Raw genomic sequence first — 21,361 nt, 5'->3', positions numbered from 1 at the left:
ACCTACCTACCCTCCTCTCCTCTTTCCTCTACACATTAATTGATTTGTTTACTTTATTATTTTTGTCTATTAGATTGTAAGCTCTTTGAGCAGGGACTGTCTTTCTTCTATGTTTGTGCAGCGCTGCGTATGCTTTGTAGCGCTATAGAAATGATAAATAGTAGTAGTAGTAATAGTGAGAGTCATTATCGCCAAACAGAGTGCAGAATTTTCCCAGGCCTGTTAAAAGTACTCCAAGGGTGCAGCGACAACTCATTCAGGAGGTTACAAAATTTGACTTTATCTTTAGAAAACAACTTGGGAAGAAAATTGTGTATGTATATTATATTCTTTAGTGCATTTGTATATATATCTGGTGTATCTTTTCAAAGATGTATTCTTTGTCTTATCACTTAAAATAATAAACAAAATAATAATAGAAAACAACTTGGATCTGAAACATTTGCTCCTGAGTTACTGTCAGCTCAACCCCATGATTTAATTTAGAAACTATGTTATCTCCCTTTTAATTGACCACCAACCTGGTGGCAGCAGTAATAGGCAATAGCTTTGTGTGTGCCTGAACTCCTCCAATATTCTCCCCTGTACTCCCTAAGCAATCTAGTTTTGGTACAACCTTCTCAAAGCTTCAGGTTATAGAGCTGTAGAGGGAAAGCAGGAAAGAAGGAAGATGTCTCCTACGTTACTGCTCCCAGTCCCACCTCCTCTTGTAACCTATTGGCTGTCTAAGGAATGTTTGACCAATGGGCTAACACGGGGAGCACAGAACAACAGCACAGTAGGCAAGATAGGCCCCAGGCTTTGGTCAGCTATAGAGAAGGGAAGAAGTGCTGAGACAGGAACTGGGAAAGGAATAGGATGTAAAGAGACAGGCAAGGGAAAAGAAGGGAAGGACAGACTGAGAGAGGGGCAGAAAACCTATGATTGATATTATGGAGCATAGATACAGTACGCCAAAATATCTGATGATTGCTCCTTGTTCCGAGAGTCTCTTTCCCACAATTCTAAATGCTTTTAGAAAATTGGCATAATATACTGTATGCACCCATGTACTTTTCCTGCCTAGCTCAACCAGCTTGTTATACGATTACTGCCTCAGTAGCTTTCAGCATTTACAGAAAATGAAGATGTGCTTTCCTTACCTTCTCGCAGGGCTGATGTATGTGTATTAGTAATAAATGCCAGACCAGCATCAGTGAAAACATCAAATGTATTTGCTCCTCCACCAATGGAACAGCCAAGGTCATAGGAATTCATGGCATCAAATACCTGAAAAATATATTAATACGGAAAAAAGACCATTTCAACCACACAGTTAAAAAATATTTTTTATCACTAGAACTAGTAAGAGAACAGCAGTTTTTTTAAAAAATCATTGATGTTCCATGGGGTATTACCTATATGTAGGTATAGATAGACATAGATATAGTGAAAAAGATACATACATTTAATAAGCTTGGCTCTCTAAAACTACAACTAGACAGTGGAGGAGTGGCCTAGTGGTTAGGGTGGTGGACTTTGGTCCTGAGGAACTGAGTTCAATTCCCGGCACAGTCAGCTCCTTGTGACTCTGGGCAAGTCACTTAACCCTCCATTGCCCCATGTAAGCCGCATTGAGCCTGCCATGAGTGGGAAAGCGCAGGGTACAAATGTAATAAAAATACATGGGGACAAAGCTTGTCACCATCCCTGCCCCACCCCTGTGGGCACTGTCCTCATCTGCACAAGCCTCGAACACCTATGATTTTATATTTAAATCTTTTTAGTAAAGTATAAAAAAGGACAATATTCTGTACAACTGTTGTTTATAAATCACAAATATAAAGCAATAATACTGCTGCCACTCTCTACTCTTCCAAACCCCAACAATATCTGACCTACTATCTCAAGGAACCCTAATCCACCCTGTTAAAATGTCCAGGTCTAATTCCTATCCGCTCTGTATGCCCTAGTAGGGGAGAAATATCCCCTATGAAGCACTGTTATGATTTTTAAATCTGTGGATGAATAATAAGTCAATCTCAGAATTCAATCTAGCTCTCCTGTCTTCCATAGTCCTTCCCACAATAGAAAATGTCCTTTCAGAAAATGTGCTGGTAACAGGAATGCACAGGATCCTCCGTGCAAGTTTTGCCAGTTTTGGCCAGCACTTTTGCTTATTTTTCAAAAAAATCAAAATGCCATCTGCATCACTCGAATATAAATAATTGTCCAATTCATTATCAATAGCTTTCAAAGGAAGCATTATTCTATAAAAGTTGCTCATAAAACTGGTAACATCCATTTTCATTCTTTTGGAGCTTTTTCACAGATGAGACGCTTTTTTGGAATGTGGATTTTTATTTGTTTTATTTAAAATATTTATAAACAGCTCTATTCAATTGTACTAGGTGGCATACAGTTGTGGAGGATCCTGAGTTGTTGATGTTGATGGACTTGAGCTTTCCATTTCAATCTGGTTTTGGTACAACCTTCTAAAAGATTTGGTTGTCTGTGTTTTTACATCATCTATGAAGATAACTGGATTGTCTTTCAGACATGGGTGTAGAACAGAACCAACACTGTGTAGTGGATGAACAGGAAAATAAGAGTCAATTAAGTGTTGGAAATGCTCATTGATGCCAGCAACAATGGATGAATCTGTTGCAGTAACAGTAAGATGCTTGAGTAGCAGGATACCTGATGGAAGGACATTGCAGATGGTAGAAGTCTGATCAGCAAGACTCTTGTTGTCACATCAAAGGCAGACAAGACACACATGATGTCTTTTATCAGTGCTTCATTTAAATCCAAAAGCAACTTCTGCATTTTTTTATCATTGAATTCAGTTGTCAGTTGTCTAAGATGTGTTAAGTTTTTACATATTGATACTAGTATTTTATAGATGCTGTTCCATCTAGTTGGAACAGCCTGTTTAAGACTAGTGTAAAGTGTTTAGAGAATGACACGGGGACAAAGTTTGCCCCTGTCTCTGCAGGCTCTGTCCTCGCCCCCATGGTTAACCACGTGTCCCGGACCCCACCCCTGTGTCATAAGTAGGACCATGCTGGTAATGCTCTGATGACTCTGGCCATGAGGTGGCGCTGTATGATGTCATACACATACTTGGAAAAAAAAAGCCACATTAAGACAAAGATAGAAGGCAGAGAGAGTAGAAAGACGATGGAGCCACAGGACCAGAAACAGACACTGCAACTCCCAGGGCCAGAGAAAGGCATGGAAATGTCTAGTGAGCAGAACAGAACAAGACCATAGGTCAAGCTGGTAGAAGGGATGAGAGTCCTGGGCTCAGTTTGGGAGGGAAGGAGAGAATTAGGGTAAAGCAATTATGATCAATATTTATGGCTATAAATGTTTTGCAGGTGTCAGCTAATCAATTTATCTCCTGATATCAAGATCCTAAAATGAAAGAACAGTTAAAATTTCTTTCTACAAGATGAGTTTATCTCCATCCTTACCTTTTTAGAGGTTAGCTTATTCTTTTTGTTCAGCATAAAAACTGCAGTGTCAACCACAGCCAAGGCAACAGTCCCTGCATGCTCTGTTGTTATGGATAGTTTCATGAAATCTGCTGGTTCATATATCTGTTCTTGTGGTTGAACCTCAATCTGAAAGTAAAATATTGAACACACAGATATGTAGACATCCCAACAAAGTTGATACTAGATTTATATTTCAGTATTTGCATTTTATATACACTGACAGGTATATTTGTGCAATTAGACCTGTTTACGACATTGTAGCTTTTTGTTCTTCCCAACCCAACAGAATTTTGGAAAGAAATTATACAAAAAGGGTCAAGAGTGTCTTTGTCCTTCTGTGTGAAGGCAAAATAACTCTCTGAAAACTTAAAAGAACAAAACAAAATATGGTGCGAAGCAAAAACTAAAGAATATACACATCAGGTTGGAAAATGGTTTCCTGAGAAATAAAATCCACTCAGAAAAATGGTCCGATGCATTTTTAGAAGAGGCAGTTCAGCAGCTGTAGTATAGGAATCAAAGGGTAGGCATGAAAATTGATTTAACAGGGCAGGAGAGGCTCACCGGGACTAACCTGGATATTCAGCAGCCATTCCCAAGATGGTGCCACTGAATATCTAAAAATACAAAGGAAAAACCTAACAGAAAAAATGTTGAAAAACAACTATTAACAGGCTGAAGGGATTCTCAAACAATATACTATTGTATTCTGTCTCTACAGTCAACCCAAACTATTTCATTAACAAAAGGTAGGAGGAAAAAGACCTCAGCAGTCTCAACCATAACACCCATAAGTACACCTTGGTGTCAGGTTAACTGGACTCAATTCAAATCATTGGTCATAAAAAAAACCTCCTTTTAACCTTTATAATTTTACAATTTTTTAATGTAAATTTTAAGTCATTTTTTTAAATATGCACTTATTCCAAAATCATTAGCAGCCGAGAATTATGAGGTCGAGTGGGATTTAAATATGATTGTAAACAAACAAACAATATATGGATACAGTGCACTCACAACAATTTTGTCATGCTCAGACAATAAAGAAAATTTGGGTGGGCCAGAGGTTTTCTGGTCCAGATTCATTCTCTCCATGATATTCACATCCAATATTAGGGAGTGGCAACCAGGCCAGTTGCCCTAGTACCCCGTGCGACAGGGAGCCCTATGACTGCCTCAAACAGAGACATACAGTGGGGGAAATAAGTATTTGATCCCTTGCTGATTTTGTAAGTTTGCCCACTGACAAAGACATGAGCAGCCCAAAATTGAAGGGTAGGTTATTGGTAACAGTGAGAGATAGCACATCACAAATTAAATCCGGAAAATCACATTGTGGAAAGTATATGAATTTATTTGCATTCTGCAGAGGGAAATAAGTATTTAATCCCTCTGGCAAACAAGACCTAATACTTGGTGGCAAAACCCTTGTTGGCAAGCACAGCGGTCAGACGTCTTCTGTAGTTGATGATGAGGTTTGCACACATGTCAGGAGGAATTTTGGTCCACTCCTCTTTGCAGATCATCTCTAAATCATTAAGAGTTCTGGGCTGTCGCTTGGCAACTCGCAGCTTCAGCTCCCTCCATAAGTTTTCAATGGGATTAAGGTCTGGTGACTGGCTAGGCCACTCCATGACCCTAATGTGCTTCTTCCTGAGCCACTCCTTTGTTGCCTTGGCTGTATGTTTTGGGTCATTGTCGTGCTGGAAGACCCAGCCACGACCCATTTTTAAGGCCCTGGCGGAGGGAAGGAGGTTGTCACTCAGAATTGTACGGTACATGGCCCCATCCATTCTCCCATTGATGCGGTGAAGTAGTCCTGTGCCCTTAGCAGAGAAACACCCCCAAAACATAACATTTCCACCTCCATGCTTGACAGTGGGGACGGTGTTCTTTGGGTCATAGGCAGCATTTCTCTTCCTCCAAACACGGCGAGTTGAGTTCATGCCAAAGAGCTCAATTTTTGTCTCATCTGACCACAGCACCTTCTCCCAATCACTCTCGGCATCATCCAGGTGTTCACTGGCAAACTTCAGACGGGCCGTCACATGTGCCTTCCGGAGCAGGGGGACCTTGCGGGCACTGCAGGATTGCAATCCGTTATGTTGTAATGTGTTACCAATGGTTTTCGTGGTGACAGTGGTCCCAGCTGCCTTGAGATCATTGACAAGTTCCCCCCTTGTAGTTGTAGGCTGATTTCTAACCTTCCTCATGATCAAGGATACCCCACGAGGTGAGATTTTGCGTGGAGCCCCAGATCTTTGTCGATTGACAGTCATTTTGTACTTCTTCCATTTTCTTACTATGGCACCAACAGTTGTCTCCTTCTCGCCCAGCGTCTTACTGATGGTTTTGTAGCCCATTCCAGCCTTGTGCAGGTGTATGATCTTGTCCCTGACATCCTTAGACAGCTCCTTGCTCTTGGCCATTTTGTAGAGGTTAGAGTCTGACTGATTCACTGAGTCTGTGGACAGGTGTCTTTCATACAGGTGACCATTGCCGACAGCTGTCTGTCATGCAGGTAACGAGTTGATTTGGAGCATCTACCTGGTCTGTAGGGGCCAGATCTCTTACTGGTTGGTGGGGGATCAAATACTTATTTCCCTCTGCAGAATGCAAATAAATTCATATACTTTCCACAATGTGATTTTCCGGATTTAATTTGTGATGTGCTATCTCTCACTGTTACCAATAACCTACCCTTCAATTATGGGCTGCTCATGTCTTTGTCAGTGGGCAAACTTACAAAATCAGCAAGGGATCAAATACTTATTTCCCCCACTGTAGCCCATAAGCAAGCTTTGGAGCCCCTTCCTGAGTTTCTGCCCTGGGCCCTTACATGTCTGACCCCAGCCTTGGAGATCCCTGCCAGCTATGTGAATGGTGATTGTTGTTTTCAGCCTGTTTTTGGAGTGTAGGTTGCTTCCAAATATATTGCACTTTTGGTAAATCTGCAATTGTTAATCCTATAGTATCGCAAGAGAGTCCATTTTTACTTCTTTTGAATATCACATTTCTTTCGCTTACCTTTCCTTCACATACATCCTTTATGTCAATCCACACTGAGTCTGCTATAATCTCATTGCTATTCCTGATAAAATAGTAAGCGAGCAGCCGAAACGCCGGCACCATCGCCGTAGTAACTGATAGCTTAAAAGTCTTCTCTGAAGATTGTATCCTTCCTAGATGTGAAACTTTCCCTTTTGTCACAATCTGCAATGCAAAGCAAGCAAAACAGATTGTAAGGCTGGTACAAAATTGCATACTACAGAGAGAGAGAGAGAGAGAGAGAGAGAGAGAGAGAGAAACAGCATTTACAAGAGTCATTTTCACGTAACAACATGTTTTATACAAAAATACAATACATTGATATCAGTCCTATGGCACTCTATTAAAATGCTATAGCTCAAGGCTATAGTACAATGACACCTTATTGTACTATTCAGGAAATACTCGGGTAGACTAAGGAGCATGCTAAGAGCAAAATGAAAACATTAGATTAGAATTTATAGCCTGCTTGTACCTGATTGGTTCTAAGTGGATTACAATAACGGCAAACCAGACATTATCTGGGAATTACATTAAATCGACAATTATATATCGGAACTACTTGTCAGCTTAATTTAACATGATTTGAAAACAAATTTATGGAATAGTAAAGTTTTTAAAATCCAAATAATTAGAAGAAGCCCATTTAATTTCAGCAAATTCTATTTCACGCTTGGCAGCTTCATACACTAGTCTTTTCCTAATGTATTTTCAAAGGTCGTACTAAGGGCCCTGTTTACTAAGCAGCGTTATAGGCACGTTATTTATTTATTTGTAACATTTGTATCCCGCATTTTCCCACACATTAGCAGGCTCAATGTGGCTTGCAAAATACCGTAATGGTGGACGCCAAGTACGGTGAGTTATAAACAAATATAATTAGAAAAAAGGATCAGATAAGGTAGGGGTCAATGGGTACAATGAGGGACAAGGAAATAAGAAATAAAATATACGGCATTTAAGTAGAATCAATAGAGTAGGCCCTACAAAACAGATAGTTCTTTAAAGTTCACTTGAAGGTTTGATAGTCATGTGTCACTTTCACACTCATTGGTAATGCATTCCACATCTGTGTACCTAAGTAAGAAAAATTTGATCCATAGGTTGATTTGTTGCATTAGCATCTTTAACTTGTGCTAACCATGTAAGCGTGTTAACTGTGTACGTGCTTACAATATCCCTATAGGCGCCTACACAGTTAACACGTGCGCTAATTGTAGGTGCATTAAAAATGCTAACGCGTCTTAGTAAACAGGGCCCTAAATGTTTAATCAGTTGCAAAGTGTTTTGAAACTATATAAGGGGTCCAGTTTTTTCTAATGTCCTTATGGGCAGCACTGCCCTTCTCTTTGGGGCACTTCTATTTACCACATGCTATCCCGGAACTACTGCCGGCCCAATGCGGCTTCCGGTGGTAGTTCTGGCTTGAGTGTGCGCTATTTCCGGCATGCCATAAAAAGTTTTTTGTAGAGTGGCGCTAGCCCAGCAGTAATAGGGCATCACAGTGCGCTGCCCGGTTACCACTGGGTTACTGTGGGAGCCCTTACCACCACATCAATGGGTGGTGGTAAGTGCTCCCTGCTGTATGGCCACATGGTAACAGTTATCTTACCGCATGGCCATTTTTTAAGGGGCTTTATACCCACTGCGGTAAAAAGGGCCCTGGCGTGAGGGAAAAACAGCCCCTGCCGCTACCGCAGGGCCCATTTTCCCACAGCTTAGTAAAAGAACCCCTGTGTTTATTTATTTATTTATTTTTGAACATTTATACCCCACTTTTTTCCACATAAAGCAGAATCAAAGTGGCTTACAATGTACTGATGAATCAATTACAATGACAATAGAGAGGGTAGAAGGAACAGGGGAAGAAGTGAAAGGGAAAGGAGGGGAAAAAAGTCTAAAATGGACGGTGGAAATCCAGACGCTGAGATGGATCAGAGTGGCTGGAACAGCTCCCTGCAAGGCACTGTTGTAAGACCAGCGAGCGCAGTCGAAGTGCAGAAGAAGCAGCAGTATGCGGCCTGGAGAGCGGAGGAGGTCACCGGAGGCAGACGACAGCAGCTAGAGGCGGACAATGCCGATGGGGCCAACGGGTCCGGCAATACCGCAGAGGAATAGGGATCACAGTCTGCCTGAATTAAAAGCAACAGCCCCCCCGCAACATCCGGCGACTCAAAAGGAAGCAAGTCCCCCACAAGGTGCAGCTATGCCCAAAAAGACTCCCCAATGCGAAGTAGGCCTCGGTGCCCAGCAGCCGGCAACAAGCAGCGTAGTAGAATATCGCAGTCTGGAGCAGTCCGATGGAAAGGCTGGAGGAGAGCTGGGTCAAATAAACATCGGGGATGAGCCAATCAATAGTCACACTAGCTTCCCGCATTGTGGGGACCCAGTCCTCACACTCCAGCACCCAGAACCGCAACATCGATGTAAACGGGTTTGCAGCCGGTCCGCCGACACAAGAAGTAAGGACGAGGAACTGCTCCCCTTGATGTTTCGGTCCGAAACAGGTGTTGAGGCGCAAATCAGACCTCTGCAGCGCCCAAGGAAACCGGTACAAGCAAAATCGTTTCTGCGGGTAGAAGACTTACCTGCTACAGGTGATCTATTCTTTTTCTGTGAAAGGAAATTGTGGTAAGAGTCATTAAGAAAAACACAGGGACTGTATACTCCAGGAGGTTACACAATGGGTAAATGCTGAGTTCCTTGCATTGCGGCTCTGTGCATTTTCCCTATATATTTTTAGAGAACATTTTTAGCCTAAAATGCTTAAAACTTTAGCATCATATGAACTAATAGAAAATGGCATCTTACATCAGGTACGAACTTCAGCAACAAATATCTTACCATGTAATAGAAAGAATTCACGTTTCCAGTGTCAGATTGATGGATATCTTTCAAGGTTACATCTATGGCTGCTCCAGGCTCCACGACAGCATGTGGAACACTTATGCTGAGAAAGCTTTTACTTGGGGACTGATAACTTGCAGCACTCAGCCTCACTTCTGGTCCTCCTTTTTGAGCTACCACCTGCAAAAGAGAAAAATAAAACTGAGCATAATAGAGTGGTCATTATAAGATGATGAAGACGAAAAATACTGAAACAATTCTTCCACAGAAAAGCAGCAAGCAAAAACCAAAGCACAGGAGTGGAAGTCACCCAAAAACACAAGTCTCGGAGACAACCAATAGAAGTGATCAACAGGTGTTTATTCTTCAAATGCAACAACTAAAATTTCCATGTTCTCCAAAAGCAGCATACAGTTGAAACCCAACACAGGCCATGTTTCGGCACACAGGCCTTCAACAGGGGCCCTCATAAAAAGACAGAAATAGAGCGTATTGTAATGACGTATCTTATTACAAAATAAAAAACACTACAGAATATGTATTTAATTTGAGAAAGAGGAGACAGAACGTGTTAGAAAAGTACAATTGAGCATATGTATAAGGAAAAAAGTGATTATGTCTGTGAATAAAGACAAAACAACCAGACAGAATAAGAAAAAATATAGGACAAAATCACCTATGTGTATTTAATTTGAAGCAGTGTAGAATATGAAGAAGTACTAAAAAAAAAAAAAAAAAAGGGAAGAATTAGCAAAAATCCACAAGGGACGACCCTACCTGTCAAGCACCAATCAAAACTTACACCAGTAAGCTGCATACAATATGAACAGTGGTACAGCGCACTGTAAAAGTAAAATATGCTTGACTGAACGAAAACAGTAATAAAAATGACAGGCTGCAGAATTTAAAATAAGAACTCAAAGGTCCCTTATAAAATGGAGCTGACAGGAAGAGCAGCATAGTAAATATAGGGTCCCTTTTATTAAGCTGAGGTAAAAAGGTCCCTTCCATAGTAATGGGGGCCATTATAGCCGTGTGCTGAGGCCCTTTTTACCACAGTGGGTAAAAAGGCTCAAAACAACCATGGCCATGTGGTAAGATTGCCGGGAATGTTGCATGCTAGGGGTAGAACTCTTCTGGTGCTGCGGTGGGTTTACCGCCACTTAGTAAACGGGCCCCTTAATTCACTTGCATTATTTAACCCAAGAAAAGTCAGTGTCTACTAAAACTCAAATCATAATGAAAATATGAGCTTAGCTGATGAAAAACTAATGTGCACTTACAGGGGTCAAAAAGCACACCATGCCATTATCAACTAGTTTTCAGTGAGATCTGTGGAAGAAGCACTGTGCAAACATGTTTATGGTGAATAAAAAAAAGAGACACCAAACCTTTGTTTTCAATTTCACCAGTATGCTTTCATTTGATTTCTTCTTCAGTGACCTATTTCACCATAGAATTTGCTGACAAAATTTTGGATCTCATTTCATAGTTATTTATAGACTGTATTCCCAGGAACCAATAATAGGCCTATCCCAAGCTGTGTATATAAGAAGCCACATTATATACAGAATGTAGAGATCCAAACTGAGATGTCCAGGTTGGGTAGTGCATAATTCAGGTGGAATTATGTAGAAAAGAGTGACCCTTTCCCACTGATGCAAGAAGAGAAAACGGCATCAGTGCACTTTACCAGCACCATTTTGTATTGCAGAAATTTTATGGGCCCTTTTACTAAGCCACATAAGTGTCTACGCGTGCCAAAATGGAGTTGCTGCACGACTACCGCGTGGTTCTTGTGGTAATTTCATTTTTTGCGAGTGTTCGATACGCACGGCTGAAAAATAATTTTTATTTTCTGCCGTGTGTATTGGATGCATGCCAAGTGGCATTTGGTGTGCGTAGGTCATTACTGCCCGGTTACCGCTTGAGATTTTACCATTAGGTCAATTGCTGGTGGTAAGGTCACAGACCCAAATGGACGCACAGCAATTTTGATTTTGCCACATGTCTATTTTTGTCAAAAATAAAAAAGGGCCTTTTTTACAGGTACGCTGAAAAATGATTCTACGCGCACCCAAAACCCACGCCTACACTACCACAGGCCATTTTTCAGTGCACCTTAGTAAAAGGACCCCTTAAAAAGGTGTCAGCTCTGAGGGAAGAAATGGAGAATTGGGAAAGAGCCTGGACTGGGTCATTTTTTTGTCTCTTCTTAGAATGCAGACAAGAAAGATAGTGGAGACCCATCCCGTCATTTTGCATTCTTTTTCCTTTAAAATTTCTTTGTGCTTGTGGCTTCTTTTTTTTTCTTTTGTTTATTTTTAATAAATGAAAAGAAATGAAACAAAAAAATGAGGAAAAATGAAAACAAAAATAAAACCAAACGTTAAAAATTGATGCATATCCTTAATAAATACTGACTCTGCCACTGAATGTCAGGGCTCAATGAACTTATGAAATGTCATTCTGTCAGTGCTTCAAAATCCTATGCCAGTAACCCTACAGCTAGGGAGTTTTCAAGCTGTGTACAATAAGTATGTATGAGATATGGGGAGAGGGGGACCATCATATGCAAATTGATCTCATATATATTCATTGTGGGTGTTAAGCTGACTGGTGGTGAGGTCACTCAAACAGGTTTGCAAAGCTCCTGAACTATCTGGAAACTGTTTGTCATCATAATAAACTTGTTTGCAGTCTAACACAAGACTCCCAAATTTTCCTTACCGATAGATCTAGTTTTTTGGCACTGATTGGAATGTCTTGCACAAAGGAAAGTAGGCCTTCTTGGGTAGATTCCTCCATCTGTTGTAATATTTGACTCCCATCCGCATTAATGGTAACAGTACAAGGCACATTGGAGGCAGGAGAACCATCAACAAAGGTAATGGAAGCCTGTTAGGATGTTGAACAGTTCATAATTGAATAGAGGATTGAATACACATAGACAGATTATCTATCTATCTATCTATCTATCTATCTATCTATCTATCTATCTATCTATCTATCTATCCTTTTGCTTTCCTGCTTTGGAGGGGACATTCTACATTGCATGCTTTCTTTGGAGAAGGGAATACTGAAAATGTTTTCCATAAGCTTAGCAAGCATTGTCAGAAATATCTATGCTATCCTGTTTCCATTCTTATGACTGAATTTCACCTTTGGTGTAATTGGAAGTGATGGTAGTGGTGGGAGGTTTCAAATGTAAAATTAACTCCATGATGACTCCTATTTTTGAAGTACCTTTATTTTCAATAAATTTAAAATCTTCTATTCAGTTCTCAACGCCAATCCTTCAACAATGTTGATATGTAAGTTTGGGTAAGCTGGACAGACACAAACGTTGAAACATTGGAGAGATATTCTTTCCACTTCCGACCTACTCCAACGAATGTCATTGCTCCTGAACTTTTATAGTTGGTTTGGATACATAGACTCTTGAAGGGCAGTTTTGAGACTGTCTGCAGGGGTTGCAGGACTAAGGGTACATTGTACTTGTGTGTCTTCAAACTAAATTTCAAAGGGAACCTATCACCCCCCCCCCCCCAAGGGTTTCCCCTTTGAAACTCAGGCTGATGGCACACAGTGGGGACCTATGTACATCTGCTTTAATATGGAGCAGGCTGGGCCTGGCTTTGAAACAATAGGTCAGGGTCTAAGTGGGAAAATATCCCATAGGTGGATCTCTACCACACTATGTTCTCTTGTGTGCTATACACACATGATTACATGAGTGCATGGGGGGAGGGACATATACATGGGTATTTAACATGGCTGCATTTCGATTACAATTTTTAATTGTGATTAATTGCACAATTAAAACATTTTGATCGTGATTAATCACGCTGTTAAAGTTTATTTATCTATTTTCTTTTTTATTTCCCGCTGCAGCTCCTTGTGACTGGGCAAATCACTTAAATCTCCATTGCTCCAGGTAAAAAATAAGTGCCTGTATATAATATGTAAACTGCTTTGATTTTAACCGCAGAAAGGCAGTATATTAAATCCCATCCCCCTTCTCTTCCCTAAAGGACTGATAATCTCCCTTCCTCCAACCCCCCAGATCCAACTTATCTCCATAGGCGCCCCGTATAAGAGGCATGGGGAGGCTAAGCCTCCCCAGCTCAATCGTGGACTTCCCTGCTGATGTAACCCGCGCACCCGCCCCCCTCTGCCCGTGCGTTTTAACCCTTTACTTCCGGTGACAGTGATGTCAACGAAGAAAAAGGCACTACAGGCTCGCCTCCAGCTTCTCCCTTCTCTCTTCACACAGTGTCTCGCCTTCTGCAATGATGCATTTCCTGTTTCCGCGAGGGTGGGACACTGTGTGAAGAGAGAAGGGAGAAGCTGGAGGCGAGTCTGTAGTGCCTTTTTCTTAATTGACGTCGCTGCCACGAAGAGTATGGAGATAAGCTCCGCCCCTTTAGCCTCCCCAAACAGTTGGGCTACTGACCGCCTATGCTTATCTCCCTTTCTCCTCCTTCCCTTCCTTTCCTCTTCCCTCAGGTCCATTGTCTCTCCCTCCATCGTATTGTTCAGCACCTCACTCTCCCTCCTCTTCATCCTCATGAGTAGCAGCACAAACTTGGTGGTGAGCAACGCAAAGTTCTTTTCCTGGTTGCTGGAGCTTACTGCTTTGGCAATAGCTACCACTGGTGACCCCTACAGTTCTGTTTGCAGGTCTGCAGCTCGCCCCACTACCCCCACTCAGGGTTCTGCCCTCTCTTAATTCTCATCTCTCCCCCCCCCCCCCCCCCCCACAGTCTTTCTTTCTTCTGTTGGTCCATGGCAGTGGCTGCTTGTGGCCAGGTCTGAAGCTTTCCCTCTGACTCATTCCGCCCATGCAAAATTAGGAAGTGATATCAGAGAAAGCAGAACGGGCCAGAGGGAAAGCTTTGGAGCAGACCGCAGGCAGCATATGTGCACCACTGCCACTGCTGGGGACTAACAGAAGACCATTTTTAAGGTAGGTTGACATGCGCGGGGGGGTGGGGTGATGTTGAATCCTGGTTGTTGGGATATATGCTGTATATAGGAAGCCGTCCAAACCTTTTTTAAACTCCGTTAAGCTAACTGCCACTACCACCTTCTCTGCCAATGAATTCCAGAGTTTAATTACACGTTGAGTGAAGAAACATGTTCTCTGATTTGTTATAAATTTACTACATTGTAGCTTCATCGCATGCCCCCTAGTCCTAGTACTTTTGGAAAGCATAAACAGACGCTTCACATCTACCCGTTCAACTCCACTCATTATTTTATAGACCCTATCATATCTCGCCTCAGCCGCCTTTTCTCCAAGCTGAAGAGCCCTAGTTGCTTTAGCCTTTCCTTATAGGGAAGTCGTCCCATCCTCTTTACAATTTTCGTCGCCCTTCTCGGTACTATTTCTAATTCCACTATATCTTTTTGAGATGCGGCGACCAGAATTGAACACAATATTTGAGGTGCGGTCGCACCATGGAGCGATACAAAGGCATTATAACGTTCTCATTTTTGCTTTCCATTCCTTTCCTAATAATACCTAACATTCTATTTGCTTTCTTAACCACAGCAGCACACTGAGCAGAAGGATTCAACGTATCATCAACAACGACACCTAGATCCCTTTCTTAGTCTGTGACTCCTAACCTGGAACCTTGCATGACGTAGCTATAATTGGGTTCCTCTTTCCTACATGCATCACTTTGCACTTGCTCACATTAAACGTCATCTGCCATTTAGACACCCAGTCTCCCAGTCTCGTAAGGTTCTCTTGTAATTTTTCACAATCTTCCTGCGATTTAACGACTTCGAATAACTCAAGTGTCATCAGCAAATTTAATTACCTCACTAGTTACTCCCATCTCTAGGTCATTTATAAATATGTTAAAAAGCAGCGGTCCCAGCACAGACCCCTGGGGAACCCCACTAACTACCCTTCTCCATTGAGAATACTGACCATTTAACCCTACTCTCTGTTTTCTATCTTTTAACCAGTTTTTAATTCAGAATAGGACACTACCTCCTATCCCATGACTCTCCAATTTCCTCTGGAGTCTTTCATGAGGTACTTTGTCAGACGCCTTCTGAAAATCCAGATACACAATTTCAACCGGCTCACCTTTATCCACATGTTTGTTCATCCTTTCAAAGAAATGTAGTAGATTGGCGAGGCACGATTTCCCTTCATTAAATCCATACGTAAAAAGTAATGCCACACTGGGAAAAGACCAAGGGTCCATCGAGCCCAGCATCCATGTTGACTTTGTCTAATTAATCCATGCTTTTGAATATGCTCTGTAATTTTGTTCTTTATAATAGTCTCTACCATTTTGCCTGGCACTGACGTCAGACTCACCAGTCTATAATTTCCCGGATCTCCTCTGGAACCTTTTGGGTTGCAAATGGGAAACGTTAGGCACCAAGTCATAGAATAATGTGGAGGATATCCATGCACAACTCCAATTAAGTGTTTGTTAACACCAATTAAGTGCCTAATTGGTGCTTGTTATTGCTCATTAATCGAGTTGCGCATGAATGAATCTGAATTCTGGTGCCCAACTTTGGGTGACCTTTATAGAATCTGGGAGATAGTGCAGGTTGGTATATATAGGGGTGGTGTCTGGACAGAGATGGGACTCACACACATGTAACTTATAGAACGCTATAAGTTAAATGCATATCTCCAGAACTTAGGTGATCACACTTGCACCAGCTCTGCGATTGACATAGGTGCTCGTGCCTAACTTATAGGCACATGTTTTTGCTGTTACGCTTATATTCTATTAAGGAAAGTAGATGTCCTCTGTTTCCTCTAAGCTGAGCGGGAAGCCTCCACCTACACTCCTGCCAGTGGGAGGTGCTATTTCACAATCACATTTTCAATAGTGAGGGATAGGTAAGCTCTGCAGGATTCCAGGGAACCTGCCTGTCCCTAGCAATTAAAAACATAATATTGAAGCACCGCCTCCTACTGTCAGCAAAGCAGCTGGAGGACTCCTGGGCAGCTTAAAGGGAACAGCATAGATGCCTATGTTTCTTTATAGAATGGGCTCCTACCAGATGACTTTTATAGAGTTGTCTCTATAGGTACCTATGTGTCTTTATAGAATAGCTTCAAAATAGGCATCTACATGGCCTTCTGACCTTAGTGACTTGTTATAAAGTTACCTTCCATAAATTTCATTTCTTTTACTCCTCAATAGAATCACACATTATTTTAATTTAAATAAATAATGAAGAATCTGGAAAGATTGAGAAGTGATGTGGGATAAATAATCATTGACATCTCTTTCTAGTAGCTGTAAGAAAAGTGGATGGACTGAGTGAGCATGTTCAGTTTCTCAAGGAGGTCTATAGTCCTCCTAAAAAAACAACAAAACTGATTAAGGGAAATGTGATTATTAAAGCTTTAATTAAAAAAAGAAAAAGATAGGTAAGTGAGTTACATACCATAATGACAAAAGGTGCTCCAGGTACAAAAAAACGCTTTGTTTTCGACAGGTCAATGGAATAAGGAGATGATAAAAACTTGATACCTGTATGTTCTTCTTCTCTGAGCTCTCCACCTGAAGGCATACATTTCAACATTAAAAAGAAGATTTAACAAGAAATGGAAATACCTTTACCTCCCCCTCCCACCATCACCATCATCACCACCAAAGAAGGCAGATTAACTACAGAAGTATATTAACCAAGGCCCCCTCTAAACATTAGAGACGCCCATAGGAATGCATTGGCATCTCTAACGTTTAGCGCGCCCACAATTTTAGCGCGCGTTAAAAACATGAGCGCGCCTTAGTAAAAGGAGGCCCAAAAGAGGTGCGGTATTGTGACTGATTGCTCTTTAATGTTTTTCTGAGATCTTTAGGTGTACTGTTACAAAATAATAATTTTTTATATTATATTTATACAGATGACATTTCAGTCTTGATTCAATTTAATTCCATACCTGATATTGATTCAACAAAGTATGGCATTAATAGATATTTGGATGTTTTGCCACAAATTGAAATTGAATACCGACAAAACAAAATTTTTATGTTTTGACTTTAATCCAGAGAATATCCCAAAATCAATTAGTATTGATCGAGTTAGCTTTGAATTTTCTCCATTAATAAAAATCTTGGGTGTATTAATTGATACGCTATTACTCTGAAAAATCAAATTTTGTCTTTAGTGAAAAAATGTTTCTTCCTCATGAAGAAACTACAATGTGTGCATAGTTATTTTGAACAGGATCATTTTAAACTTCTGGTTCAGTCACTCTTGATTTCTTAGCAAGATTATTGTAATCTTTTATATTTAGGCTGCAATAAAGGTCGCATTAGGAAACTTCAAACAATTCAGAATACAGCCATCTGTTTAATCTTTAGATTATCCAAATTTGATAATATTTGCCCTAGTTATTTGAAATTACACTGGTTGCCTAAATGCCTATTGAAGCTAGAATATATTTTAAGTTAGCTTGATTTTTTTAAAACTTCTATATGGTTTAGACCTCATTATTTATATTCTCATTTTTTGTTTGTTTGTTTGTTTTTTGTTATTCAGAGAACAAGATGTAAAAGTTCAGTGGGGTTTTCGAGATTACTTCTAAGTTTGGCTTTTCAGGAAGCAAGGTTCTGGAAAGAGATTGCAGCTATTTTTCACTCCTCTGAATCATATTTTGTTTTCAGGAAAACTATGAAAACTGTCCTGTTTCAAAAAAAACTAGTATCATTTAACTCGGAAAAAGCAGTGAAATTTAGATTAGTGATCTGAATGAAATATATGTTTTATGGGAAAAGGAGTTCCAGCTTCTCTAGCATAGAAATGTATTGAAATATATCACTTAGAGAACATGGGAAGGCAGTTTAAAAAGTGAAATTCCCTACACTGTCCTACCCACAGTCTGCCCCCACAGCCCAAAACCCTCAACCCACAACTGCTCCATTCCCAACAATTCCCACATCACTCCTTCAAACTGCCACCTCCCCCAAATCTGCCCCTTTTCAACTGCCCTACCACAAATTACCCCATTCCAAACTGATCCACCACAATTACCCCTATATGCTGTGGGCAGGGTCAGATTAAGCAACTGGCAAACTCTCAAGGGATCCTGTGAGATGGACTCAGGACTCAGGAGGTAGAACTGACAACTACATGGCTTTTTTTTAAACTCAGAAGAATTGATATTAATGTCTAGAAGGTAGAAGAATTGGTAATATTAGAGGCAGGGAGAGTAGATAGGATTCAGCCATTGGGGATAGAGGACTGGAAGGCAGTTCTACTCACAGGAAGGAAGGACATGATCTGGAGAATGTTTCATGTGCTGTAGAAATGAAATTTCTACACATGGTGGAGGCAGAAGAGAAATCAACCCCCTTTCAAAAATGCCCTAATTCATTTCTTTGGGAGAAGGTATTCCAAACGTTACAGTATACAAATAGATTCACTGTAGCATAGTTTGACAAAGGCGTTACACTTCCCAAATTGCCTTCCCCTCTCTTCTGGTCATTCACGCACATACCAACACGCAAACATAGACATGTACACGCTCACCCACCAACACCCCCCATCCCAACACATACATACACACATGCATTTACATACAGAGGGGTTGGAAAGAATTCGGAGTCATCTCTGGATGATTTTCTCACTTGTATAGTTTCACTATAAGATACCACCATAACAAGGCAACAGGTATTACTGAGATTTTTCACTACTAGGAGGCAATACACATAGCAATCAGCAACAGACTCAGTCACTAGCTGTCACTGTACATAGCGAACACATTGAAAATGAAATGCACATTTGAGTCATTAAAGGGCCTTTTTACTAAAGTGTGGTAAGCAGTTGGAATGTGAATTAGTGCCCAGGAACTGTTAGCATTGTAAGAGTTACTGTGCTGATGTGACAGCACTTGCTAATTCTCAGGCTAACTGTATAACGTGGAATGGGTGCCAGCTACCTAGGCAGATGCTGAAAACTCCCTCAACGGTTACTACAGAGGCTTTGCTTTTACTGAGCAATAATTTGGATGCTTTCCACACTGTAACTGCAAAATCCTGTTCTGCACTTTTCTAAAAGGGCCCCTACATTTGCCTTGCTTCTTAGAGGTCACTTACTAGCAGTTTCCACCGCTGTCACAGCAATATATAAATTGTGTCCTTCCAGGGAATCAATAGATTTATTTATTCTATCTTGCAAGTCTGAGGTATGCAATGTGATAGTTGCCCTTCCACCCTTCATCTAAAAATTAAAGAAGAATGTAAACATTCGGGGGATAATTATCAAAGTCACTTCCATGCATAAAAGCAATACTTATTTATTTATTTTAAAATTTGTGTACTACTTTAAAACCTAGGTGCTTTCTAAAATTACATACATAATAAGAACAAGACACAAAAAATACAAAACAATCCAGTTATTACCTATTAGATTAAGGGCCCTGTTTACTAAGGCCTGTTAGCGTTTTTAATGCACCTACAATTAGCTTGTGCACTAACTGTGTAGGTGCCTATACAGATATTGTAGGTGCATACACAGTTAATGCACATACATGGTTAACGCGCGTTAAAAATGTTAATGCACTTATAATGCGGCGTAGTAAACAGGGCCCTAAATCAGATAAACAGCATAGTAATCACTAAATAGAATGTTGCCACAAACAGCTGTGTTTTAAGCTGCTTCTTAAATCGAAACACATCATTACATAAGCGTAAGTGACCTTTGAGTGCATTCCATAGCTGTGTACCAGCCACTGTAAACGATGAGGGCCTTGTTTCTGCATAGTGTGATTGCATAATTGGATCCAGTGACAATTGCATTGTTTTATCCGATCTCAAAGATCTGGTAGGATGGTATACCTTCAAAACTTCCCGAATAGTTTATGCATGGAATTAACTTGTTAGAAAACTGCTTAGACTTTATGAGGTTTAAGGTTTAAGGAGTCCTTTTACAAAGCTTCACTAGATCCTTCCTCATGCTATCCACACCCTCCTATGTCCACCTATTTGGTCACCCAGTCAAAGAAATCGATCAGATTTGTCTGACATGACCTGCCTCTAATGAAACCATGCTGCCTCAGTTCCTGTAGTCCATTCAATTCGAGAAACCTTACAATCCTCCACTTTAGAAGCGTTTCCATTAGTTGACTCACCACTGAGGTCAGACTGACAGGTCTGTAATTCCCAACCTCCTCCTTACTTCCACTCTTGTGCACAGGGGCCACATCCACCCTTCTCCAGTCCTTTGGGACCATTCCAGATTCTAAGGAAGCATTGAAGAGCTCAGACAGCGGAGTCGCCAGAACTCCTCCGAGTTCCTTGATTCAGGGGCGTAGCCAGACAACAGATTTTAGGTGGGCCTAGACAAGAAATGGGTGGGCACCAAGTGTTCTCCCTCCCCCCCCCCCAAAAAAAATATCTCAGCTGGCGGGAAAACGCTTCTTTCCACCTCGGCAGTCTGCAGCAGGCATGCGCTGAAAACTTAGCATGTGCAGGTGCTGGTATCATGGAGAATAGCGTTTTTGTTACCATCAGGGGGAAATCTTCAGCTGGCGGAGCTTGGGCTCCCCACCAGCTACCGCTAAATGTGTGCTACTGTTGGGTGGGCCTGAGCCCTAAGTGGGTGGACCCTGGCCCACCCAGGCCCACCTGTGGCTATGCCACTGCCTTGAGTACCCACAGGTGTATCCCATCAGGCCCCATTGCTTTGTCTACTTTTAGTTTAACTAGCTCCTCACAAACACAGTCTTCTGAGAATCAGTCCTGGTCTAGCATACCTCTATCCCCATTAGCATTTGTTTTCTGCGGTTCTACCCCCTGCCTTTCATCCGTAAACACAGAACAAAAACAATTTTAAGCAGTTCAGCTTTATCCTTATCAGCTTCTACATGTTCTTCCCCCTCATCTTTGAGCCTCACAATGCTATTGTGGCTAAATTTTGGGCACTGAAAAAATTCAGTGTTAAGCACTATTCGATAAAAGGCATGCACCTTATATAGAATAGCATTT

General features: G+C 41.1%; 1 protein-coding gene across 1 annotated transcript in view; it reads right to left on the bottom strand.

Annotated features, from left to right (window-relative positions):
* LOC115468593 (complement C4-A-like) overlaps nt 1-21,361 on the bottom strand; it is a 154,373-nt gene that overhangs the window by 102,881 nt on the left and 30,131 nt on the right. The window contains 7 exon segments of the mRNA XM_030200408.1: nt 1,143-1,269; nt 3,459-3,608; nt 6,510-6,695; nt 9,375-9,557; nt 12,108-12,275; nt 16,815-16,930; nt 19,472-19,595. Coding sequence (XP_030056268.1) covers nt 1,143-1,269; nt 3,459-3,608; nt 6,510-6,695; nt 9,375-9,557; nt 12,108-12,275; nt 16,815-16,930; nt 19,472-19,595 — 1,054 coding nt within the window.

This window comes from Microcaecilia unicolor, chromosome 4 (genome assembly GCF_901765095.1).
Source record: "Microcaecilia unicolor chromosome 4, aMicUni1.1, whole genome shotgun sequence".
In the NCBI taxonomy this organism is placed as follows: Eukaryota; Metazoa; Chordata; class Amphibia; order Gymnophiona; family Siphonopidae; genus Microcaecilia; species Microcaecilia unicolor.
The sequence above is the reverse complement of the archived record's forward strand: the minus strand, read 5'-3'. Positions and strand labels throughout refer to the sequence as shown.